At 44.4% G+C, this 25,313-nt stretch overlaps 1 protein-coding gene across 1 annotated transcript in view; it reads left to right on the forward strand.

The window, feature by feature from the left end:
- cpz (carboxypeptidase Z) overlaps positions 1 to 25,313 on the forward strand; it is a 92,585-nt gene that overhangs the window by 44,918 nt on the left and 22,354 nt on the right. The window contains exons 5-7 of the mRNA XM_068019006.1: positions 3,194 to 3,397; positions 4,496 to 4,692; positions 8,541 to 8,702. Coding sequence (XP_067875107.1) covers positions 3,194 to 3,397; positions 4,496 to 4,692; positions 8,541 to 8,702 — 563 coding nt within the window. The remainder of the gene's footprint in view (positions 1 to 3,193; positions 3,398 to 4,495; positions 4,693 to 8,540; positions 8,703 to 25,313) is intronic.

The following is a 25,313-nucleotide window of genomic DNA, read 5'->3' on the forward strand; positions in this document are numbered from 1 at the left end:
ATAGCCACAGCAGCTGGCCATGCCATGAAAGGCCCACCTGCACCAGAGAGTGTACCGGACAAATCGGCTACCTCCGAATGTCCGAGCATTGTCAGATTGCACACATGTGGTCATCAAAGCTCCCACGGACCATCCAGTCGCCTTCATCAATATGAAAGGCTTCCATTCAATTAATGTTCAACTGGCCTGTGACCACTGAAAGCATTTCCTCAGTTGTGTCCCACTTCCTGGGAAGCAGCCATGATGCCTACTTACTTCGACAGTCCCAGGTGCCACAACCTTTCAGAACCCCTCCCCCCCACCCACCCCCGCTCACCTTCAGGGATGGATTGTCAGGGACATAGGCTACCCATTGAAGACATGACTACGGATGTCTGTGATGAACCTTCGCAATGCAGTGGATGAGAGGTACAACTCCTGCCATGGCTCCACCCGAGCGACCACTGAGCAGGCCATTGGGCTGCTGAAAATGAGATTGCATTGACTGGTTTGATCCACTGGAGTCCTGCAGTATGCCCCAGCAAGGCTCTCGCGTATCATGATAGTCTGCTGTGTGCTGCGCAATCTATCACTGCAGAGGGGGAAGGCCTTGCATGATGGATGACTGAGTGACACTCCTCCACCAATGAGGAGGATGCAAAGGAGGGAGATGAGCAAACAACACTGGATATTGAAGCCCTTACACCAGAGGCAGATTGAACGGCGGGCCAAGGAGGCAAAAGACAATCTCATACTATCCACTTCCACCCACACTGATGGCCACTCAGAGTAAAAAGAATTAGGACTCACCTCAATGCATACAGTCTGTAGCATTTTTCCATTCGTGCTCCATGCCTTGTGCCCAGCTGAACCTGTGCTGTGGCCCTATATTGGCATCAACTAAGGGGCAAGGGTGAAGTCAGAAGCTCACAATGAATTCATGATAGAATAATCACTTTTACACAATGAAGATTAATTGCTAGAACAAAAGACATTTATGACGTAGAACATGCCAAATTTCAAACACCCATGAACCCCCACATCTCCCGAGGTGGTTTCTTTATATGTTTGACAGTGCTTCTATGAGGTGTGAATCCATCGCTAGCAGCTGGGCTGGAGGCAGGCTACTGATCAGACTGCCTCTTGGCCTGTGATGACCGGCAGCTGTCTTCTGGCTGGCTGAGGCCTGGAAAGCCATGGCTGTCTGAGGGTTTCCTGCACTGGTGCAGCACTCTGCTCAAGCATCACGGCTGCTGGAGCTGAGCTCAATGGTGGAGGGGCTGAGGAGCCAGTGTCCACACTCAAAGAGCCTTGAGGGGACCCCCCAGCTGTGGAGGTCAGCCTCTCCTCCTTCCTTTCAAGGCTCACTTGAACCTCCCTGCTCACCAGAGAAGGACGAGGAGCTGGAGAAGACTCCAGGCGCCTTATCCTTCTCTCGCCTTGTCACTACTGCATTGAGCTCATGGCCAAGGCAATGTTGTGCAGATCTGCATGCATCTGTGGGATCTGGCTCTCCATGAGGGTCTCCAACATCTCATTGGAGGAAGCCAAGAACTCACATGCCTGAGATATGGCAGCATTCATGGTATGGATGGACTTCTCCATCAGCAACTCATGGCTACACATGACCTCTGGCATCTCTGCCAGATGTTGCCTTACCTCTCTCTGCAACTCCAGCATGCCCTGTGCTGTAGACTTCGGAGGCTCATAATTAGCCCAGGGCTCAGCCACCCACATTGCTCCGACTGTCAGCGGCCTCGGCTGTCTCAGCCTCAGTCAGCTGCTCGAGTGTGTGTACGGTGCTCTCACCAGCTTGTGACTCTGATTCTACAGCTGAGCGGAAACCCACCGAGGTGAAAGTATCAGCACTGGTGGAAGGTGCAGGAGAGTCATGGGATAGTACATCCTCTGACTGCGGCTCCTTCTGAGAGGTTGATGCTCTCCACCTTCTGCTTGAGTCTCCTGCAGACACTGAGCTGCATGAGAGAACACAAACGTGTGGGTTAGGCTGTGCAGATCTCATCATGCCAACCATACATAATGTGTGTCTCCAGAACCAAGCTGTAAGTCAATGGAAGACAGTCCTTACACTCTTGCGTGGAGACTCCAGTCTTTCCATCTGATATGGAGCGGCTGCCCTAGGTCCCTGCCAATTCTAATGCCTCTTCCTCTTCTGTGGAGAGAGGCCTGATGTCAGGGATGTCTCCGCTAGTCCAGGCTGTCTCCCTCGTGTTGTGGGCCCTCTTGTCCTGCAAGTAGAAAGAGGGAGATAGTCATACTTCACAGAGAGATCGACATGACAGTTCTTCTAGTGGCAGCCCCTCGTCCCTACTGGGGTTTCCTGTACACCTCATGCTCCCATCCGCTCTCAGGGGAGTTAATGGAGGGGAGCTGTGAAAGAAGGAGGTCTGTGGCTGAGATGCAGCCATGCATCTGTCAGGATGAGGTGATGCCTAACCCCCTCTGCCAGCATATTTGTAGTGCTACCCTCTCATTGTCCCACTTCCTCCTACGTAGCCACTTGCAATCATTAAAAAGGAGAGAGCTGTGGAGTACTCACCTGGGCAGAGTGCAGGAGGCTGTTGACTCTCTTGCAGCACTGTACCCATGTTCAGGAGATGACCCCACAGCTGCTGACATCCTCAGCTATCTCCATCCAGGCTTGCTTGGTCAGGCAGGAGGACCCCTTCTTGACATCACAGCCTGGAGAAGAATCTGGAGGGAGGCATCACTGAACTGTGGGGCCACCCTGTGTCTTGCCTCTGCCATTCTGCGAGGTCCAAATCTGGGGGGTTGGGGGGTCCAGAGTCACTGCAACATCAGTCTCATCTGTGAAGATGTAGCAGCAAATGAATGCAAGGCAGCAATGCAAACAGGGCTTTAAATATGGCGCCAGCATCTGCTCCGCAGTCATCTGATGCCATATTCAGTGTCTCGCATCCCGCCCCCACCACGTGACTCGCCAGGCCCCGCGCCTCCATTATACTAAGTGGCCACCTGCTGCAAGATTGCGGTGTGCCAGCCGCCCACGTGACGAGTGACAATGGTGGTCATTTCCGTGACAGCCACCGGGACCCACGGCGGGCTCACTAAATTCAGCCCCTGTAATGCAGAATGTCTGATTTTCTGTCCATTTAAGAACTCTATTTTTACTTTGTCTTAACTACAAAAATACCAAGATTAGAATGTAAATAGCAGTAATCTTTTTTGCCAGATTCAAGTTTGACAGATGAAGCTGAGACACCATTCACTATGTTACAATTCAAATACCACAGTTATTTGGAGATGACAAAATTGCTGAAACAGACTGCATCTGTGTGCGCATCTATCTCAACGTTGTACACCATTGGCCGTAGTTTTGATGGCAAAAACCTACATGTAATTGAATTTTCAAGTAATCCTGGGGAACATGAATTGCGTAAGTAGCTCATTTATTCATTGAGCCCCTGTCTTTTCTTACCCTTTATTTTCAGTGCCGTTATTGCTCCAATGGTGCAATTTTAATCAAACCAGCCTAGTGGGAATGTGGCAGGAATAGATCAGCTGTCTGTTTTACACCCTGTCAGATTTTGTTTTCCACTGACTTATCTGGACTTGAGCGTAAAACCTTTGGGAGATGAACCTGGCAATGCCAAGGATGAGAAGACCCTGCTGATTTTAACGTCAAGCCATCATTTAAATGATGGTACACTGACTCCCGCCCAGCACCCGCTCAGCTTGACAGGCTGGAAAGTGGCTCTGGAAATTAGCAGAAGGAAGCCGCAGTCAAAGACCCATGAGGATGGTCCCCAGCAGTCAGTGGAAGAACGACGTTGCAGGGGATTGGGGGTTCCAGTGAGATCAGAGACAAGGCAGAAGCTGAGGAGGTCCAAGGTGTCCTTGAGGAGTCTTGGGGGAACAATCCTGCTGCTCCTGGCCCACAAGGAGTTCTAAAAGCAGTAGATCTTTAATACTTTCCTTGACCAGTCGCTGCCTCCCTACCACTCACTACCTTTGGTCCACTGCCAGGCAACCAACAAGCCGATCTCCTCCTGCTTTTGAGTTAAATTGCACAACTTTTGAATGTTAACTAGATCCCCACCTGCTTTTCAAAGGAGGCTTGTCGAAGGCCTGATTTAGTAGTAAAAATGTCAATATCCCGGAAGATGACTGGTTGGGACCATGAGGTAGAATTTTAAAATTTTAACACCTGCGACTCACCATTCCTGTTGGGCAGAGGGCTTAAAATCAGGGCCATTGAGTCTGTTATTTTGCATGAAGTAATTTGCGCTCTATATAAAAAAAATTATGTAAACCTTTTAGGGTAAACGTAACCTAATCTGCCTGGTGGGAAACTGATAGGATCAGGTCAGTCGTGCCTGATTTTACTTTACACTGACGTCGGGCTGGTCCATCCTGCCAGTTTCCGCCGGGTAGGTTAAGTTAAAGTATCCCCAGTATTAGCAGAGAAGTACAACACATTATAATGCATTATTTATTTGAGCATTTAATAATAAATCTCTTTTTTTTTTCTCAGTTGAGCCAGAATTTAAGTATGTTGCAAATATGCACGGCAATGAAGCACTGGGGAGAGAGCTGCTGATTTATCTTGCACAGTATTTGTGCTCTGAGTATTTAAGTGGAAACCGAAGGATTCAGGCTTTAATCAATAATACCAGAATCCATCTACTTCCTTCTATGAATCCTGATGGCTATGAAATAGCATCTGAAGAGGTAATTTATTTTCTGTTTTTGCATTCCTAATAGCATAAGTACCAGGAGATCTTCCATGGCATTGCTCACAATAAGCTCTATTATATCATACAAAACAGATTATTATTTTGATGATTTTCATGGAGCTTTGCCTGCTCTTGTAAGGTCACAGCATTTAACTAAAAATATACAAATAGGACTGTCCTGATCGACCAATTATTTTGTCCTGCTTCTCTTTATTTCCTCTTATCTTGACTCAATTCCACTCTCACCCACTCCCCTCCCCCACACCCATTCTGTCCCTACCCACATCTGTAACTCTTTTGACAGCATCTCCCACTTTAACAAATTGTGGTTTTCTGACCATCTTTTCTCTTCACTGTGGATATACAGGCCCTCTACACCTTCATCCCTCACCCGGTGGCCTCTGGCCTTCCTAGCTTCAACAGCCCAAATATATTCCATCCACCTACCCTCTTCCATCTGTCTGAACTCGTTCAAACATTGAACAACCTTTCTTTTAACCCTACTCATGTCCTCCAGATAAAAAGCCCTACCTATGCATATCTTTTATAGATATGTTGAGCACTATTTGTTCCAGCCAAATTCAGGTTCTCCCCTCATCTCATTTCCTGTTGAATGAGTGGCTATTGCATCCCTGTTCTTATCCTGATCTAGTGAATGTCCCTAATTTTGCTTCAAATTTCTATCTCTTCCTTTATCTTGACCTGGTCCATCTCCTTCCCTTCTCTTCCATTCCTTGATTTCTCTTTCTCTTATCTTTGGAGATTAAAAGTCCACCACCTCTCACAACTACATCGATTACACTTCCTCTCATCTCACTCTCTAAAAAGACTCTATTCTCAGTCTCTGCTGTATCTGCTCCAATGGATCCACCTTCCACTCCAGAGCTTCTGAAATATCCTCCATTTTCCTTTGACAAAGATTCTCATCCAACACTGGACACCGGCCCCTCGGACTGGGTCCATTCCATTTTCCTTGATTCTGACCTCACCCTTCTTCCTCCCCTACGACCAGGGTAGGGTCCCACTTGACCTCTGTCCACCTCACCAGCTTTTGAGTTTCAGAGATCATTTACTGGCATTTCTACCACTTCCTACCACAAAATATATCTTATCCTTCCTGCTTCACTTTTCAAACTGTCCATTCCCTCCATGACACCCTGATTCATTCTTCTACTATCCCTATCAGCTTCTCTCCTTCCCCTTGCATCTTCCCATCCACCTCCTCCCATATCACAGATCAGGGTTTGAAACACTTCTTGTAGCTGAGAGAGAAGTTATTATGTACGCCCTCCAACCTAGTATACTATACTTGCTGCTCTTGATGCAGTCTTCTCTACTCTGAAAATGCAGGTTAGTTGACCACTTCGCCAAACATCTCAGTTCTGTTTGCAAGTGTGATCCCAAGATCCTTAACACTTGCCAGGGATTTTATTCCCTATCCCCCTTTCACTCTGACCTCATTGTCTTAGGCTGTCTACACCTTTCCAGTGATGTTCAACATAAGGACAAGGATAGCATATTTCCTTTCTATTAGTCACTTTGCAGCCCTCTAGCGAGGGCTACAAACTTTAGTTGGATGTATTCCTGGAAATTTCATCACATAAAAGTGTTCAAAGAAGATGAAAAAACACACAAATACCAATTCCTTTCAAACACCTAAAGCCCTTAGCCTTCGATATTTCAGAAACTACAAGCCTAGTTTATGTAATTTTACCCTTGGAGCCCTGTTAACATTCTGGTGAATTTAGCAAAATATCCTCTTTATATTCTAGCCCTCCAGATATAAAGGCTAGCATTCCATTAGCAATTTTGATGATGTTTTGTATCTGATCACTACATTTTAGTGATCTATGTACATGCACTCCTAAATCTATTTAGACTTCTTTTGTTCCTAGCTTTTCATGATTTAAAAAATAGTCAGGTATTGTCCTATTTTGTTCTCAAATAGATAACACTTACATGCATTGAAATTCATCTGCCGCAGTTTTTCCCACTCACTTAATCTATCAATGTCTCTTTGTAGACAAACAAAGAATGAGTAAACTAGGGCTTTGTAGTCTGCACTACTTTCTATGCCACCAATCTTTGTGCCATCAGCAACTTAGATACCTGGCTGTCTATTCTGTTATCTAAGTCATTAATAAATATAATGAATAGTTGAGGCTCCAGCACAGATACTTGGGAGACATCAATGGTCACTTCCTTCAAAATATATGCAAAATAAGGCAGTATACTTTTCTCAACTATCATACCAGAAACAAAAATATAATAATAATAGTTGTGAAAAGTGCAGCAAATATGGCTTGTCAGATATCTTTAAATCTAAATTAGCATGCTGCCACTGGGCTGTCTGAAAAACAAAGAAGGGTTTTCTTTGAACTGGTGATTGAATAAAAATACTGGTTAGAATTGCTAAATTTTCATTTGATGTCAAAGTTTTGGTTCCAGGACTTCAAAAGGGCTGTGTTCCGATCATTGTATGTGTGTGTATTGTATCTTTTGTGATTGCTGAATTTGTTTATGCTTCATTTTGTTCCACATCAATACAATACCTATTTCAGCCAGTAAAAGTTCTGCTCTTATGCTTGATACTGTGCCAGTACAGAAGACAATGATATATATTCTGGTATGCAGATTACTCCAACTAAAATTATTGCTAATCATACAAAAAACTATAACTAAGGTTTACAGGGAACAAGGTCTGCTCACAGTAACTGCTCTGAACAGTTGACAAGAAAGATGACATTTTGAACATCTGAAAGCATGCCAATGGGATTAAAAAGATTAGTTTTGTTTTTAGTTGACACAATCATAGGGCAGCATCCACTTTGAATAAATAGTGTAACAGAGAAATTTTGATGGAAAGTGAAGCATTAATAGATTTACAACAAGACATTCTGTCACTCATTCTGTTAACTCTGCTTCTCCCTCCACAGATGCTGCCTGACCTGCTGAATATTTCCAGCATTTCTTGTTTTTATTTCAGATTTCCAGCATCTGCAGTATTTTGCTTTTATTAACTTATTTATCTAATCGTAGCCAGAGTATCACTTGCAATGGATTCTCTTCCAGTTCCTGCACTGTTACTTCTGGTGTCCCCCAAGGATCTATCCTTGACCCCCTCCTCTTTCTGCTGCCCCTCAGCAACATCATTTAAAAGCACAGCATTAGTTTTCACATGTATGCTGTCGAAACCCAGCTCTACATCACCACCACCTCTCTCGATTACTCCACTGCTGCTAAAATATCAGTACTGGATGAGCAGACATTTCCTCCAATTAAATATTGGGAAGACTAAAGCCATTGTTTTTTGTCCCCACTCCAAACTCTGTTCCCTAGCTATCAATTCCATCCCTGTCTCTGTAATCTCCTCCAGCCTCACAGCCCTCCAATATATCTGCATTCCTCTAATTCTGCCCTTCTGATTATCCCTGATTTTAATCACTCCACCATTGGTAGCCACACCTTCAGTTGCCGAGAGCTTAAGTTCTGTAATACCCTCCCTACACTTCTTTGCCTCTCTACCTCACTTTCCTCCTTTAAGACATTCTAAAACCTACTTCTTTGACCAAACTTTTGGTCATTTGACCTAATATTTCCTTGTGTGGTTTAGTGTCATATTTTGTTTTATAATGCTCCTATGAAGGGCCTTGGGGCATTTTATTATGTTAAAGGTGCTATATAAATATAAGTTGTTTTTGTTGTAATAGAAGGCCAGTCAGGAGAGTTGGTGGCACTAACTCAAATTAATGAATAACATAATCAATTTGAACACAAATATCACTCTCCCAATCCATGTCATTGTAATGATGTCTAATCAAATTAATTTTCCTAATAATGCAGGGTCCTGGGCACAATGGATGGGCCACTGGACGGTCAAATGTTCAAAGTATTGATTTGAACAGAAATTTTCCAGATCTAACGTCAGTATTTTATCAAGAAAGAAGGAAACGAGGAGGCCGTGTTGATCACATCCCAATTCCAAGGTCATACTGGAATGGTAAGGTATGACCTGTTAACATATTGTATAGTATTGGACTAGTTTACCCCATTCTGTTAAGGCCACGTTTGCTGACAACACAACCACTAGGTGGCGCTGTACTGGCACATGCGCAAATACAGCCTGTTCCAAAAAAACGTCACAATCCGTGACATTCAGGCAGCTACCAGGACTAAAGATGGCGCTGCTCAAATACTCACAGACAGGCAACATAAACACATGGCAGCACACAATGGCTGGAGAGAGCGGGTGGGGGAGGGGGGAAGCGGGGAGCGAGTGGCCAGAGAGAGTGGGGGGGAAGCGAGAAGCAGGGAGGGAACGGAGGGGGGGGGAAGCAGGGAGAGAGCAGGGAGAGAGTGGCCGAAGACATTGGTGGTGGTGGGTGCGGGTGCGCTCTCCTCCTCCCCGCCCCCACCCGCTCTCTCCCCGCTCTCTCCCCACCCCCTGCTCTCTCCCCGCTTCCCCCACCCCTGCTCTTTCCCCGCTTTCCCCATCCCCCACTCTCTCCTAGTTTCCCCCCAACCCCCCGCTCTCTCCCTGCCTCCCTTCACCCCCCGCTCTCACCCTGCTTCCCCCATCCCCCGTTCTCTCCCCTTTTCCCTGCGATACGCAATGACATCAACTGCTCAAGCACCAACCAGTCCTGGCAATGTGGAATGCCACGCATGCACACAGAGCAGGAGCCCATTTGCGCATGTGCGCAGCTTGGTGCAGTCTGATGACGTCAGTGGCCAGCTGCGTTGTCAAGAATCACTTTGTTCTGTTAATTGTGATGCTGGATTTTGTTTCACATTCAGAGGCCATACTTTCACCATGTAATTCCACTGATTACAGGGTGTTTTTTTTGCTTTCTTTGTACAATAGCTATTAAGTTGCTTGTGGAGAATGCAGTGATTGTTTCTGATTTGGCATTTCTGGTGGGAAGCTTTGCTCATCAGCAGCGTAAGTGCAATGATGGTTTCCTTTCTCTGGTCCCATTTTAATGAATGTGTTGTGAATTTTATGGTATAGTTAAGAACAAAAGAAAGAAAGGGAATTGAGCTCTATAATGCCCTTTACTTTTGGGATGCCAGTTTTAGTATAGCTCAGTCAGATGGAATGTGCTCTCCCTGAAGAGTGATTCTCATATCAGGTTAGTGTGTATCATTTCAATCTAATTCCTAGTGAACACGATTCCAGAGTGTAAGGCTGCTTTTAATTGGCTCTAATTTTAAGTTCCAATTTTATTGTGAGGCAACAGTTGTACAGTAAGGGTGAGGTGAGGTGCATGCCAAACCCCAACTTGATCTCAGTACAGTAAGGCCTGGGTGATTTTAATGTTCAGGCCTCATCTGAATGCCTTTAGTCCTGGCTTGACAGTAATTAGCAGGGAGTTGGTGGAATAACTCCACAGATGATTTCCCTGTCCGGGCTGTGATCAGGCTGAATGGGAGTGGAAAATACTGCTGTTACGACCAGGTGAGAAAGGGGTCTAGGGGTCTGTCACTATCTTCACCTGGTCTTATTGTAACAGGGTTTAATTTTAAACACATTGTATTTTGAGCTCCCACTTTGTGAATCCTTGTTCACAACTTTCCAATTATAAGGCAAAGAAATGAGCACAAACAGGCTTTCTGTGGTTTAAAGATGAGATTTATTAAACCTTAAACTTAAACTCTAATATGGTTAATGCCTACGGATATACGACGTGCCCATGTTCGCATGCACACACGATGCACACATGTAAATAGGGACAGAAAAGAGAAGAAATTATAAGGTGAAAGGTTTGAGGCAATATCTTGTTACTGCTTCTCGAGCTTGCTGCAATCCTTGATTGAAGATATGGTCTTGTGTTTCACTGGGGCCCAGTATGCTTCTTAAACCTTGTCTCGTAGGAGACTTTCCTCCCTTTGAGTTTACGTGTCTTCACAAGATTCAGTTCCATGGGAAAGAGATGGAGGCAGGCAGGAGAGGAGATGTTCTCAGTCCATGAGCACACAGCGTTCTGAGTTCAAATTCTGCTCTTCCAGTTGAAAACTCCCCTAGTTGGCCAGCAGGTGGTCACGTGACCAACTGGTTTGACCAGGTCTCTTCTGTGTATAGGGGCAGGGGCTGGTTCCCTTTGTTTCCAAACTGTCTGGTACCATGCAAAGGTTTTTCCAGTCAGGGGCTTGTAATTTTTAAGTTTTAATGTTCATGTGGCGAAATAATGTGTGCCTCAGTCTTGGCAGATGGGGGGTTTGCCTGACACTGCCCTATGAGGAAAGCAGACTAATGCAGTGGGCCATAATCTTCCTATGCTGAGCATTATGCTTGGTGTTCGAGTTATTTAATGAGACCTATGATATGATACGACGTTGGACGTTTTCCTACCTTACAGGTGCTATAGAAATGCCAGTTGTTGTCAGGATGTCTTTGGTGGTTCTTCTGATTGTTGCTGTAACTGACAAACCTGACAATTATGTCTTCCATCGATCTTTTACCATAGTTTTGGTGGTCGATAGGAGGAACTCCTATAGAAATTTCTGGTGCTGATCTGGAAGTGTTTCACCATCTCTATTCGATGGATATAATTATCTCTTCTGACTTTGATTGAACATCTGGCAGCAATCTTTCCCAATTTATCATAAAATCAATAGTTTGCTGATTGTAATGTATCAGTATTAATAGTAATGGTATTCAATTTGTTGAAAAAACAGCCCTTTAAATAAGTGTTTAAGCAACCAGAAGCCAGGTTTTACTAATTTGTATTTCACCTCCAAATTCATCAGTGTAAATCAAGAGGTACTGAAAACTAAAGTCAATTATTTTTAAATTAAAATAATTATAAATAGGTAAGGTTGCTTTGGTTAGACATTAATTAAAACGACAGCTAAATAATAACAGCGCATGAAGATTGTGGAACAAGAGTGGACAGGGAAAAGGAAGAGGAAAGGAAGGTAAAATTGCAATTTATTTTTATTCAAAAACATCTTGTGTTTATTTTCATATATAGGGTTAGCATTACTATGGTGAAGGTATTTCTGTCACTTGAGTAACTTTGTTACTGTAATATTAATGTTTATCCAAGCATTATAGCTTATGAGTTGAACACTCCAAAAACATGGCCAGACTAGGAAACTGAAATTTGCTTGCACTGCCAACAGTTCGATAAACTACCTGCCACTTAACAAAGGAGCAGAACTGACATCTATCTTTTTCTATCTTGATAAATATAAGGAAAGGAAAATTTGGTACATAGACCATCCAGAATTAATAGAAGGAAAACAGAGCACTGCTCCATTGTTGGTGTGTGAATCTCCACATCCTATTACCCCCCCCACCCCCACCCATATCCTCCACACAGTTATACGATGGTCTGGAGTTTGCTGCCAGTGGTAAAGGAATGGAGCTTGTCTTTCACCTCCCTGACTGCTGCCCAGTAAGTTTTCGCAGGTTTTAGAGTGCAAACTTGCTATCAGCGGGTATCTGATCCAGAACAGCGCCCTTCACAGGGAAGTTGTGAGCAGAACAAGCAACAACCAAACAGACTGAAGAATCATGACTGAGACACACACACTGTGAATTTGGACGGGGCCCGCCAATGGGCACAGAGTTTGTAGTATGGGATTACCCCATGCCCATTGCTTCTGATGAAGGCAGCATGCAAGCTTCATTCTGCTGGAATCACTCAGCAGGTCTGGCAGCATCTGTGGAAAGAGAAGCAGAGTTAACGTTTCGGGTCAGTGACCCTTCTTCGGAACACTCCGAAGAAGGGTCACTGACCCGAAACGTTAACTCTCCTTCTCTTTCCACAGATGCTGCCAGACCTGCTGAGTGATTCCAGCATTTCTTGTTTTTGTTTCAGATTTCCAGCATCCGCAGTATTTTGCTTTTATTTTATGCAAGCTTCATTCTGATGGCTAATTTAGCCAGTGCTAAGTACACTTTTGAGTGGCTGCGCACTAAAACCTGGCTTGGGTACAAAATTGAAACCCAACCTGGGCCCGACCCGACAACAGCCAACACAAACTTGCCCGAGCCCGAGTCCTTTAATTTTTTTAAATGCCCGACCCGACCCAACCCGAACCTGACACATGTATTCAGGTTTGGTCGGGTAGCCAGTCTTTAGACCAGTGATCGAATACAGGTGCCAGTTGGTGATGTACCCATGTTCAATCAACTTCATAAAGTTTAAAAAAAAACAACAAACACTGATTGCAGACAGGCGAAGGTGCCACGACCCTGAGCACTCACGGGGAAAAAAAGTATCCACCTCAGGAAATCATGCAATGTAACAAACAAGCTTCTGAACTGTATCAAGTTCCAATGTCATTAACAAAAAAAATCTCCACAGAGAACTCAGATTGGGAAGTTTAATCTCCCTATTTCCAGATAATTTTAAATCCTTGGGCCAAGTATAGGTTAAAGCAAGAGCTCAGTTGATGTTTCTGTACTTAGTGCAGTGACTGGTATTTTTCCCGGGCTTGTCAGTTTCTCCCGGACTTGATAGATTTCAGAGTGTAAGTGGTTGGGTTAATTTCACTCAGTTCCTTAATGTCAGAACTTTTAACTGTTTCTTTCTCCTCCTTCCCACCCCTCCACCCCCCCACAACTCTTCTCACCTCTGACTTCTGTTTGTCCTGATCTCAGTCTCTCTCTCTTTCCTCGCTGTCAAACCGAAAGTAGGTTCCAGACGCCGCCTTCTCGCTGTGTCTCAGGCACACTCAGTCGTTTCTCCACGATTTGGCGCTCTCTTGCTGGCTTTAAAAGGACAGAGAACTGCTCTATTTTTTAAAAAAACACGCACATGCACTAAAACAGGCTAAATGAAACATCTAGTGAAAGAGACTTGTGAGGCCGGTGTGCTCTGAGCTGCTGGGGTAAGTGCAGTTGAGCATTTCACACCTCGATATTCATGTGAGGGCGTCAGTAATAAGACCACAGCAGCCACCTGGAGGTTACCGAGATATGTTTTCAAACAGGAAGAATAGTGCAGATTTCAGAGCACTGCACATTTCTCGCCTTGATGTCCTGAATGTTCATTTGAAGATTACTTCCCGGAGCAAGGCAGCACTGTCCACGCCCAGCCCGATCCGACCCCAGCCTGAATTTTGGACCCAGAAGAGAGACCCGACCCAACACATGTCGTCGGGTCTGGTCAGGTTCGGGTCGGGTAGCCATGCTTTACTGCACACCTGAATAGGGATGCAAAATTGTGAGAGACTAGATTAATTAAAACTAGCTTGCACTACTTAAAGCCAGCCTGCACCTCTTAAAAGGGAGGTGCATTGTGGCTACAGCATTTAGTGGAAGTTATTTTACAACTGATTCTGACCTGGGAAAGCCAGAAGACTGGCACAACATGACAGGGAGTGGGCTCCAAGATTTTCCAACACTGCATTTGAGGCCACGGTGCAGGAGTTGGAGAGGAAGAGAGATGTTCTTTATCCATAGGGAGACAGACAGGAAGTCCTCAGACAAACTTTGTGAAGGCAGTGGGACCAGATAGCCATGCGGAATATGTCAAGATTCTAACCCGAAGGACCTGGGTGCAGTGCTGCACGAAGTTCAATCACCTTTCATGTGTGGTCAATGTTTCTTCAAATACCAGTTCCCACCAACTGTATCAGTAGCCTTATACGCTGCTTAATGCAGCACACTCCCATCACTCACCAACCAACAATTTCTATCAATCACAAATCATACCTAACATTCATAGCTTCACCTTGCCCTCACACACATAGCACTGCTGCAATCCTCACAACCGCATCTCACAGCTTCTACACATGCCAGTTATTCATCCATGACAGCCGCATCAACCAAACACATTGCATCACCTTCACACAAACCTTCCCTGTCTCTTCCAGGACACGGTAGTCCATAACTGGAGGCAGAAACACAAAACAAACAGTTGACAGGCATGTCCTTACCCACCCCTTGAGGATATAGTGCCATCATTGGAATGACCATGACTGAGGTGGGGCTGAAAGCATCAAAGATAATGGTATTCTCATACTTACTCCTTCTTCTCATATCCCACATACCCCTCATCCCACAATCTCTTCCAATTTACAAGCTGCAGATGGTGAGCATTGTTTATAGGCCCCAAACAGTAGTTGCAGTATAGGGCAGAGTATAAATCAGGAAATTTGAGGTGCATGTTATAAGGGTAATACAATATCATGGGGGTCTTTAATCCTCATTTGGACTGGGCAAACCAAATGTGCAATAATTGTGTAAAAGACGAGTTTATGGAATGTATAGAAGATAGTTTTCTACATCAGTATGTCAAGGAACCAACAAGGGAACAGGCTGTTTTGGATCTAGTATTGTACAATGAGAAAAGGTTAATTAACAACCTTATAGTAAAGGACCTCGAGGGAAGAGTGATCATAATGTGATAGAATTTTATATTGATTTTGAAAGTGATTTAGTTAAGTCCAAAGCTAGGGTCTTAAATCAAAACAAAGCAATCTAGATAGGTATATGGAGCGAGTTGAAGAGAAAAGAGGATATGAGAGTAGACAGGAGATAGACATGAAAACAGATGGTACATTTTTCTATAGTTATGTAAATAAGAAGAGATTAATGAAAGTAAACATAGATCCCATGAGAGGCAGAGACAGGTGAAATTATATTGGGGAGTAAGGAAATGGCAGAAACATTAAACAAATGCTTTTTATCAAAAAAATCTGGAAATAATGGGAAACCAAAGGTCTAGTGAGAATGAGGAACTTAAAGAAATCAGTATAAGTAATGAAATAGCACTGGAGAAATTAATGGGACTAAGTATTGACACATCCCCTGGACCTGATGACCTGCATCCTTGGGTTTTAAAAAATGTAGCCACGGAGATAGAGGATGCATTTATTTCAATCTTCCAGAATTCCTTAGATTCTAGAACAGTTACCAAGGTTGGAAGGTAACAAACATAACCTCGCTATTTAAGAAAGGAGGAAAAGAGAAAATGCGAACTCTAGGCCAGTTAGCCTAACATTAGTAGTATGCAAAAATGCTAGAATCTATTATTAGGGGTGCAGTAATAGGGCACTTAGAAAATCATAATATGATTAAGCAGTCAACATGGATTTATAAAAAGGACATCATGCTTGACAAATCTGTTAGAGGTTTTTGAGGTTGTAACTGGTAAGATGGATAAAGGGAAACCAATGAATGTAGTGTATTTGGATCTTCAAAAAGCATTCGATTAAGGTGCCACACAAGAGACTATTACACTAAATTAGGACTCATGGGATTGGGGGTAATATAGTAGCATGGACTATGGATTGGTTAGTGGACAGAAAACAGAGAGTAAGAAGAAATGGAACATTTTCGGGATGGCAGGCTGCAACTAATAGGATACCGCAAGGATCAGTACTTGAGCCTCAGCAATTTACAACCTACTTTAATGACTTAGATGGGGGGACTGAGTGTAACGTATCCAAGTTTGCTGACCATACAAATTTAGGGAAAGTAAGCAGTGAGGAGGACACAAAGAGGCTGCAGAGCAATATAGACAGTTTGGGTGAATGGGCAAGAACATAGCAAATGGAATACAATGTGAGGTTATACACTTCGGTAGGAAAAATAAAAAGAAAACAGAGTATTTTTGAATGGTGAAAGACTGGGAAATACTTGCATTCAGAAGGACTTGAGTGACCGTGTACATGAATCACAGAAAGGTAATATGTAGGTACAAGCAATTTAGAAGGTAAATGTTATGTCAGCTTTTGTTACAAAGGGATTAGACTGTTGTTCGTCCTTCGAGTCAAAAGATCACCATGTCCATCATCCGGAGTGTTTGGTAGGGTTCCGGTGGGTACGTAGGTGACTGCTAAGGCCAATCTGTGCCAGAAAGGTTCTGCTATGAATAGGGAAGTATACCACAGATGATTAAATTTTGGATGAGCTGTTGGCTCAGTATTTCCTCTCCTAGTGTTTTCTCTCTGCCTCTGATATACGCTTGCTTTCAAAAGAGGCTGCACCCTTTTTTATTTAGTTGCACGAGGTGCAGCGATGCTGGGTGAGCTTCTCCCAGGACTCGGGGTCAATATCAAAACACCTAAACGAAGCCTTCTAAGTATCCTTGTAATGCTTCCATTGACCGCCATGAGAGCACACCCCAGATTCAAGCTTTCCTTAGAAGATTTGCTTTGGTAAGCGAGTTGTGACTGTCTCAATATGGGGTGTGGATACTTGGCATGCTGGCTGAAGTGAGTACCTCCATGTCTGGTATTTTGTCCTGCCATCTGATCTTTAAAAGTTTCTGAAGGGAGCTTAAGAGAAAGTGTTTGAACTTCTTGGCAGGATGCTGGTACACAGTCCAAGTCTCGTATGCATGGAGCAGAGCAGGCACTTACTCCTCTTAATTTCCAGACTGATATTCGCACTCTGCTGAAGGGTACACTTGCTTTGGCAATTCTTGCATGTGTCACGTCATCGATATAGACAGCTCAAGAGAGTGTGTTGCTGAGATAAGGGAACTTAACCACTATTGACAGGCTCTGGTCGTGGACTAAAACCTTGAGCTCTAGATAGCTCCCTACCTGGAGCAGGCTGGTACAAAACTTCAGTTTTTTTTGCGCTGATCATAAGGCCCAAGTTCTTGCATGCATTGGAGAACAAGGCCATGTCCAGCTCTGAACCGGCAACTAGTGCACAGTCAACAGCAAACAGGAAATTGCGAAGTATGTCCTTGGAGACCTTACATTTTGCCTCTAATCTTCTCAAATTGAACAGCTTCCCATCCATGTGATATCTGTTTTTGATGTGATGATGCTTGTCTTAATGGCTGATTGTATGTGTGGGCTTGAGTATTAGAGACTATATGGTACTTGGAAGAGAAACTGAAAGGAACTCTCTGTACTATGGGGAGTCACTTGACCTGTGGTTGGGGGGAGGGATGTTGTAAGGTCAGATAGCGCATGTAGCAGCAGTAAGAAGGAGCCTCCATTCAAAACTTGTTAAATCTTTGTTAAAGTTAAATCTGTGACTTCACGTGTGATTCTTTCAATCTGAGATGTGACATTGGCAACGAGGATAAAGAAAAACAATTACAGAGGTGAATTTGGAGATATTTAGGATTGTGTCATGGCATTTGCTGGAGCTGGTATGTCTGCAGTATGGGGAATTGAGCCATTTGATTCGACGAGTGATACCTGTACCGTCAGCGTGAAATGGGAAGCGTGACTGGAAAAGTTTGAAGACCATTTTGCCAAGAAGTGCAGAAGCAAAGCTGAACAGAGTGGGAAGCCTGGCAAACCACATAAAGGAAAGAGAGATGAAAGTAGTACAACTGTGAGACGAGTTGAAGAACATGCAGAGAATGCGGACATGAAAAGCAGTCATGGATACATGTTTTCTGTCAACAGGAGCAACAATGAGAAAGTTCCAGTGATTGTTGGGGGTGTTGAAGTGAGCATTATTGTATATTCAGGCAGTGATGTAATGTCATCAGTAGAGCACCAAGGGAGGAACTGAAGCCAAAGACAATCAAGTGCACATCTCGAAAATGTGTCAAAAAAATTATCTTTACATATCTAAAACCCCACTTCAAGCTGTTGGATGCCTCAGTGCGAGTGTGAGAGCCGGGGATTGGAATGTAGAGGCAGAATTTGTAGTGATTGAGGAGGATGGTGAGCCTCTTCTGAGTAGAGAAAATGCCCAAGCCTTGGGAATACTACACATTGGATTGGAAGTGAATTCTATGCAAAGCTTCAAGAGGACTTTGGACCAGTGTTTCAAGGAATTGGGAAGTTGCACAACTGCCAGTGAGATTAACCATTGACGCGAACGTGAAGCCTGTAGCTCAGCCTGTATGCAGAACACTTTTTGGTCTGAGAGGGGAAGTTGAGGAAAAGATCAAGGAACTGATTGACCAAGACAACATAGGGCCAGTTGAAGGACCAACATTGTGGGTGAGCCCTGTTGTGGTAGTGCCTAAACCAAATGGTGACATCAGACTGTGTGTTGATATGCAACAGGTGCATGAAGTGGTAGTGAAAGAACATCACCTAATTCCCACTGTGGGCCAAGTCTTTCAAGAGTTGTCAACAAGTAAGGTATTCTCCAAATTAGACTTGAAATGGGGATACCAGCTGGAGCTTCATCCTGATTAAAGGAAGGTGACAACTTTTGTCACTCATTGTGGACTTTACCAAAACAAGAGATTGCTATTTGGCATCAGTGCAGCACCGGAGATTTATCAACATGAAATCCATAAGGTGAAACAAGGGATTCCGGGAACAGCCAATATCTCAGGTAACAGCATTATTCACAGAGCTAATGGAACGAAACATGATGAGAAGCTGACATCAGTATAGGCTAGCTTGCAGTCAGCAGGACTTCTGGATAAATTCAGACAAGTGCTTACTGGGCAGCACAGTGGCGCAGTGGTTAGCACCGCAGCCTCACAGCTCCAGCGACCCGGGTTCAATTCTAGGTACTGCCTGTGTGGAGTTTACAAGTTCTCCCTGTGTCTGCGTGGGTTTCCTCCGGGTGCTCCGGTTTCCTCCCACATGCCAAAAGACTTGCAGGTTGATAGGTAAATTGGCCATTATAAATTGCCCCTAGTATAGGTAGGTGGTAGGGAAATATAGGGACAGGTGGGGATGTGGTAGGAATATGGAATTAGTGTAGGATTAGTATAAATGGGTGGTTGATGGTCGGCACAGACTCGGTGGGCCGAAGGGCCTGTTTCAGTGCCGTATCTCTAACTAACTAATGACAGAGTGAAGGTTCATGGGGCATAAACTTATGAGCAGTGGAATCAATCCTGCCAAAGACAAGAAAGAAGCAATAACAGAGGCATCTCATAAATTGCCAATGAAGTGAGAGGTTTTCTGGGACTTGTGAATTATGGTGTGAGGTATATCCCAAACTTCACTGCCCTGGCTGATCCATTGAGGAAGTTAAGAAGAAAGAATGCATGGTTCAGATTTGATGAAGAACAGAAAGCTGCATTCAAAGCTTTGAAAGACAGCTTGAACCTACTATGATACAAATGCACAACAAAAGTCATAGCAGATGCTATTCCAGTAGGATTAGGAGCAGTTTTGTTGCAAATGCATGCTGAGGGCCTGAGAATCATTGTGTTTGTGAGCAGATCTTGACAGATGTGGAAAGGAGATCTTCTCAGACAGAGAAAGAGAAGGGCATGTGAAAGATTCCATGTGTACTTGTTCAACATTGAGCTTGAATTAGTAATGGCTCACAAAGCCATTACAGATGATACGGTGGCATAGTGGTGATGTCACTGGACTAGTAATCTAGAGACCCAGGCTAATGCCCAGGGACATGGGTTCAAATCCCACCATGACAACTGGTAGAAATTCAATTCAATTAATTAATAAAAATACCTGGAATTGAAAGCTAGTTTCAGTAATGGTGCCATGAAACTATCATGGATTGTTGTAAAAACCCATCTGGTTTACTAATGTTCTTTCGGGAAGGAGATCTGCCTTCCTTACCTGGTCTGGCCTACATGTGATTCCAGACCCACAGCAATGTGGTTGATTCTTAACTGCCCTCTGAAATGGCAAAGCAAGCCATTCAGTTGTCAAAGGCAATTAGGCATGGACAACAAATGCTGGCCTTGCCAGCGCAACCCACATCCCATGTGAGAATTAAAAAAAACAATTATTCTACCAGATCCAAAACATGTGCCAGATTTGAAAGATGGGTTTTGAGACTACAGTAGTACAAGTACAAGATGGTTCACATTGCTGGCAAGATGAACATTGCCAACTCACTGTCACAACTACTGAGGGAGGATCAAACACACAGATCTTCACTAGAGAAGGAAGCTGGTAGTCCATGCTACATCCAGAACAATGACAACTGGAGAGATTGAAAGAGAGTCAGACAAAGATCCAGAATTGGATGACACTGAGAAGTGTGAGGTGATGCATTTTGGGAGGAAAAACAAGGCAAGGGAATATACAATGGATGGTAGGACCCTAGGAAGTACAAAGGGTCAGAGGGACCTTAGTGTACTTGTCCGTAGATCACTGAAGGCAGCAGCACAGGTTGATAAGGTAGTTAGGAAGGCATATTGGATACTTGCCTTTATTAGCCGAGACATAGAATATAAGAGCAGGGAGGTTATGATGGAGCTGTATAAAATGCAGGTTAGTCCACAGCTGGAGTATTGTGTACAGTTCTGGTCACCACACTATAGGAAGGATGTGATTGCACTGGAAAGGGTGCAGAGGACATTCACCAGGATGTTGCCTGGGCTGGAGCATTTCAGCTATGAAGAGAGACTGAAAAGGCTCGGGTTGTTTTCCTTGGAGCAGAGAAGGCTGAGGGGAGATATGATTGAGGAATACAAAATTATGAAGGGCATTGATAGGTGAGATAGGAAGAAACTTTTTCCCTTAGTGGAGGGGTCAATAACCAGGGGGCATAAATTTAAGGTAAGGGGAAGGAGGTTTAGAGGTGATTTGAGGAAAAAATAATTTCACGCAGAGGGTGGTTGGAATCTGGAGCGCACTGCCTGAAGAGGTGGTGGAGGCAGGAATACTCACAACATTTAAGAAGTATTTAGATGAGCACTTGAAACGCCATAGCATACAAGGCTACGGGCCAAGTGCTGGAAAATGGGATTAGAATAGTTAGGTGTTTGATGGCCGGCACAGACACGATGGGCCAAAGAGCCTGTTTCTGTGCTGTATAACTCAATGACTCTATGACATCAGACAGAGAATCCAAGCTGGAAATTGGGAGAATTGACTATTCAAGGGAAACATTGTTATCCAAGATGAAAGTGTGTTCTCAGAGGCAACGGACTTGTAGTGCCACAAAAGCTTAGGCCTAGGCTGGTGATGCTAGCTCATGAGGATCACTTGGGAGTAGCTGGTACTAAGCAAAACTTACAAACCAAAGTATGGTGGCCAGAGATGGAGAAAGATGTGGAACTGTTTGTCAAAACATGTCATGGATGTCAACTTGTCAGCAGACCCAATCCACCAGAGCCAGTATGGAGCACACTGTTACTGGCTGGACCATGGGAGGATGTAGTAGTTGTCTTCTTAGGCCTGCTTCCACCAGGAGAGTCCATACTAGTGGTGATTGACTATTACAGCTGTTATTATAAGTATGTAGTAATGGAGTCTACAATGGCAGAGAAAACGATGTTTGCATCGACTGAAATATTTGCAAGGCATGATCTACCTGTCACTTTGTATTCATACAATGGGCCACAATTCAGTTCACTCCTTCTGGCAACCGCACAGTCACACTGCTTCCCTTCCTGGCAATGACAGTGTACGGCTTGGAGTAATACTGTGTATCCATCTTACTAGGACTCTCCCATCTCAGCAATACTTCATCACCTGGCATCACATTAGACTTTTGCAGATTACATGCAAGTCACCGGCATTCACCATCACAGAGTAACCCTTAAATGGCCACAGGCAAATGGGGAAGTGGAATGACAAAACCAATCCTTAGCGAAATGGATGAAGATTGCTCAGTCTGAGGGTAAAGACTGGAATGATGTGTTGTTGTCATATGTGGCCATGTATAGAGCAAATACACACACTACGACAGGAAAGAGAACAGCTGAGTTGTTATTTGGATGCAAAATATGCACCAAGCTACCAGAGCTGAGGGACATTAGAGTTGATCAGGAGTTTCAAGATCATGATGCTGAGAAAAAGGGTGCTACAAAGTTTTATGCAGACCACAGAAGGGGAGCTAGACAGTCTGATGTGATGCCAGGTGGTGAAGTATTGCTGAGACGGGAGAGTCCGAGTAAGATGGATACACTGTATTACTCTAAACCGTACACCCCCATTGCCAGGAAGGGAAACAGTATGACTATGCAGTCACCAGAAGGAGTACTGCATGACAGAAATTCTTCATGTGTCAAAAGTATCACGGCGACAAAGACACAGCAGCAGATGAACCAGATGTGGAGCTTAGGCTCAGCTTAGCTGACATCAGCAACCCAGAAGTCAGGCAGACAGCTTGCTATCCAGAAGGAAAAACATCGGTTCCAGAGGGGCCAACGACACTTCCTAATCCTGACACAGTGACCAGAGTTCCTGAAACAGCAGGAAGACCACGGTGCACGAGGAGACCACCAAAACGATATGAAGATTTTGTGTAGTGATTATGTTCAAAACAAAAAGGGTGTACGTCGAATATTGCCCTTGAAAGCAAATGTAATTTAAGAAATTCATTTACTCAGTAAGTTGGGAAAATAATGATTTAAGTTTGTTTGCAAAATTTATTACAGCATGCTTGGTAAGGAATGGAGTCTAAGCTACATATACCAAGCAGGAAAATCACGGACATGTTTCGGTCTGATAAGGAAGGGATGTCACAATGAGCATTAGAGACTGTACAGTACTTGGAAGGGAAACTGAAAGGCATTCTCTGTACAATGGGGGGTCACCTGACCTGGGTTGTTGTAAGGTCAGATAGCACATGCAACAGCAGTAAGAAGGTGCCTCCATTAAAAGCTTGTTAAATCTTTGTTAAAGTTAAATCTGTGACTTCAAATGTGATTCTTTCAGCCTGAGATTTAACAATGATGAACATGACATGTGCATGAATTGGATTTTAGTGAGGAAGAATTGTGCATCACCAGCCTCAGTCTCTCATCCTGACCTATTTTGGTCCAGTGGCAAGATGAGTCCAGATGGCTGGAGATTGATCCGAATGCAGTGGGTGACCAGGACATCTTCTGTGTCTTGTCAAGTTCTACATGTTGCATAACACGGTGCCAACCCCCTTCAAGGCCGTTGGACCTTAGCTTGGTCTCATCCACCCAATCAGCCAGAATCTGTCTTCACATGCCAGGGTAAACAAACCCTAATTCTCCAAGGGAAGGAGACCCGACAACTACCCTCACCTGGTTTGGCCCACCTGCTGAAGTGGTGTGACCGCTGTTGCATGCAAACAGCTGCTTGGAGCCACAGGTGAGAGCTGGGTGAAGGTGAGGTCCAACACAGGATGAGCCACTCCAAAGAGTGTGGTGAGCTCACCAGTGAGAGGTGCGACTCTCCCTTACACCCCACAAATGGATTGGAGTATAAGAGTAAAGAAATCTTACGATAATTATACGGGGCATTGGTGAGGCCACGCCTGGAGTACTGTGTGCAGTTTTCACCTCCTTACGTAAAGAAGGACATACATGTCCTAGAGGGAGTGTGATGAAGGTTCACTAGACTGGTTTCTGTGTTGAGGGGATTCCCCCATGAGGAATAATTGAGTAGACTAGGCCTATATTCTCTGGAGTTTAGAAGAATGAAAGGTGATCTAATTGAAACATATAAAATTCTTAAGAGACTTCACAGGGTAGATGATGGGAGGATGATTTCCCTGGCTGGGGAATCTAGAACACAGGGTCACAGTTTCAGAATAAGAGGTCAGCCATTTAGGACTGAGATGAGGAGAAATTTCTTCACTCAAAGAGCTGAAAATCTTTGGAATTGAGGGCCGTGGACACTAAGTCGTTGAGTATATTCAAGACAGAGGTTGATAGATTTTTGGGTGCTAAGGGAATTAAGGGATATCAGGATAGGTTGGGGAGGTGGAGTTGAGGTAGAAGATCAGCTATGAACTTGCTGAATGGTGGAGCAGGCTTAAAGCGTCACTCCAACTCCTGTTTCTTAGGTTCTTATGTAAGCATGCACCTCTTGCGTTCCTCCTCTTCACCTCACCACCACCCTACTCTTGTGCCTTTCTCCTTTCAGATACCCAAGAAATGCAACCAGGCTAGGTAGTGAAGGAAGCACAAGAGGTGGAAGATCAGGAAGACAGCAATGAAAAAGAAACACTGTCACTCACTCTCACACTTTCAGATACAAGCTCAGCTGCTGTGACACTGCATGTACTTTAGATGATAGCTTCGACTTGGAATCTGCATGTGGTGATACTCCGGGCACAAGTGGTCTGCAGTCAGGACAGGGGACAAGGGTAGCACGGGTGCTAGCTTGAAAGAGAGCAAGATCATACATGAGTTCTACTGCCGAGGACTCAGATGAGGACCTCGATTGTGCGGCCTACAGATCAAAGCTGCTGCATATGCACAATGAAATGCTTGGTACATTGGCAGGCCTGCCAGAAAGCCACAGACAATGACAAGTAGCATGGAGGTGTCCAGCACTAACTTGGTGCTGGGCTTTGCTGCGTTTGGCACTCAGTATTCCAGCGTGGAAGAGGTGGCCTACTCCATTAGCACGCTTGCGGATCCAATCACGATGCATCATCTAATGGTCGATATCAGCTTCCATCACAGCACAAGCAGAAGCTACCCAAAGCCTGAGTGCTGCAGTGTAAGCTCAAACTTCTGCCACACAAGCTCAGAATGCAGCCATCATAGCTGAGAAGGCAGTGGTGAGCTGCCTTCTTGAACCACTGCAGTCCATGTTGGCTAGGTTCACCCACAGTGCTGTTAGGAGGGGTGTTCCAGGATTTTGACCCAGCAACAGTGAAGGAACGACAATATGGTTCCAAGAAAGAATGGTGTGTGGCTTGGAGAGGAACTTGCAGGTGGTGGTGTTCCCATGCATTTGCTGCCCTTGTCCCTCTAGGTGGTAGAGGTCACAGGTTTAGAAGGTGCTGTATAGGGAGCCTTGGTGCGTTGCTGCAGTACAGCTTGTAGATGGTACACACTGCTGCTACTGTGTGTCGGTGGTGGATGG

This window comes from Heterodontus francisci, chromosome 1, assembly GCF_036365525.1.
Source record: "Heterodontus francisci isolate sHetFra1 chromosome 1, sHetFra1.hap1, whole genome shotgun sequence".
Lineage (NCBI taxonomy): Eukaryota > Metazoa > Chordata > Chondrichthyes > Heterodontiformes > Heterodontidae > Heterodontus > Heterodontus francisci.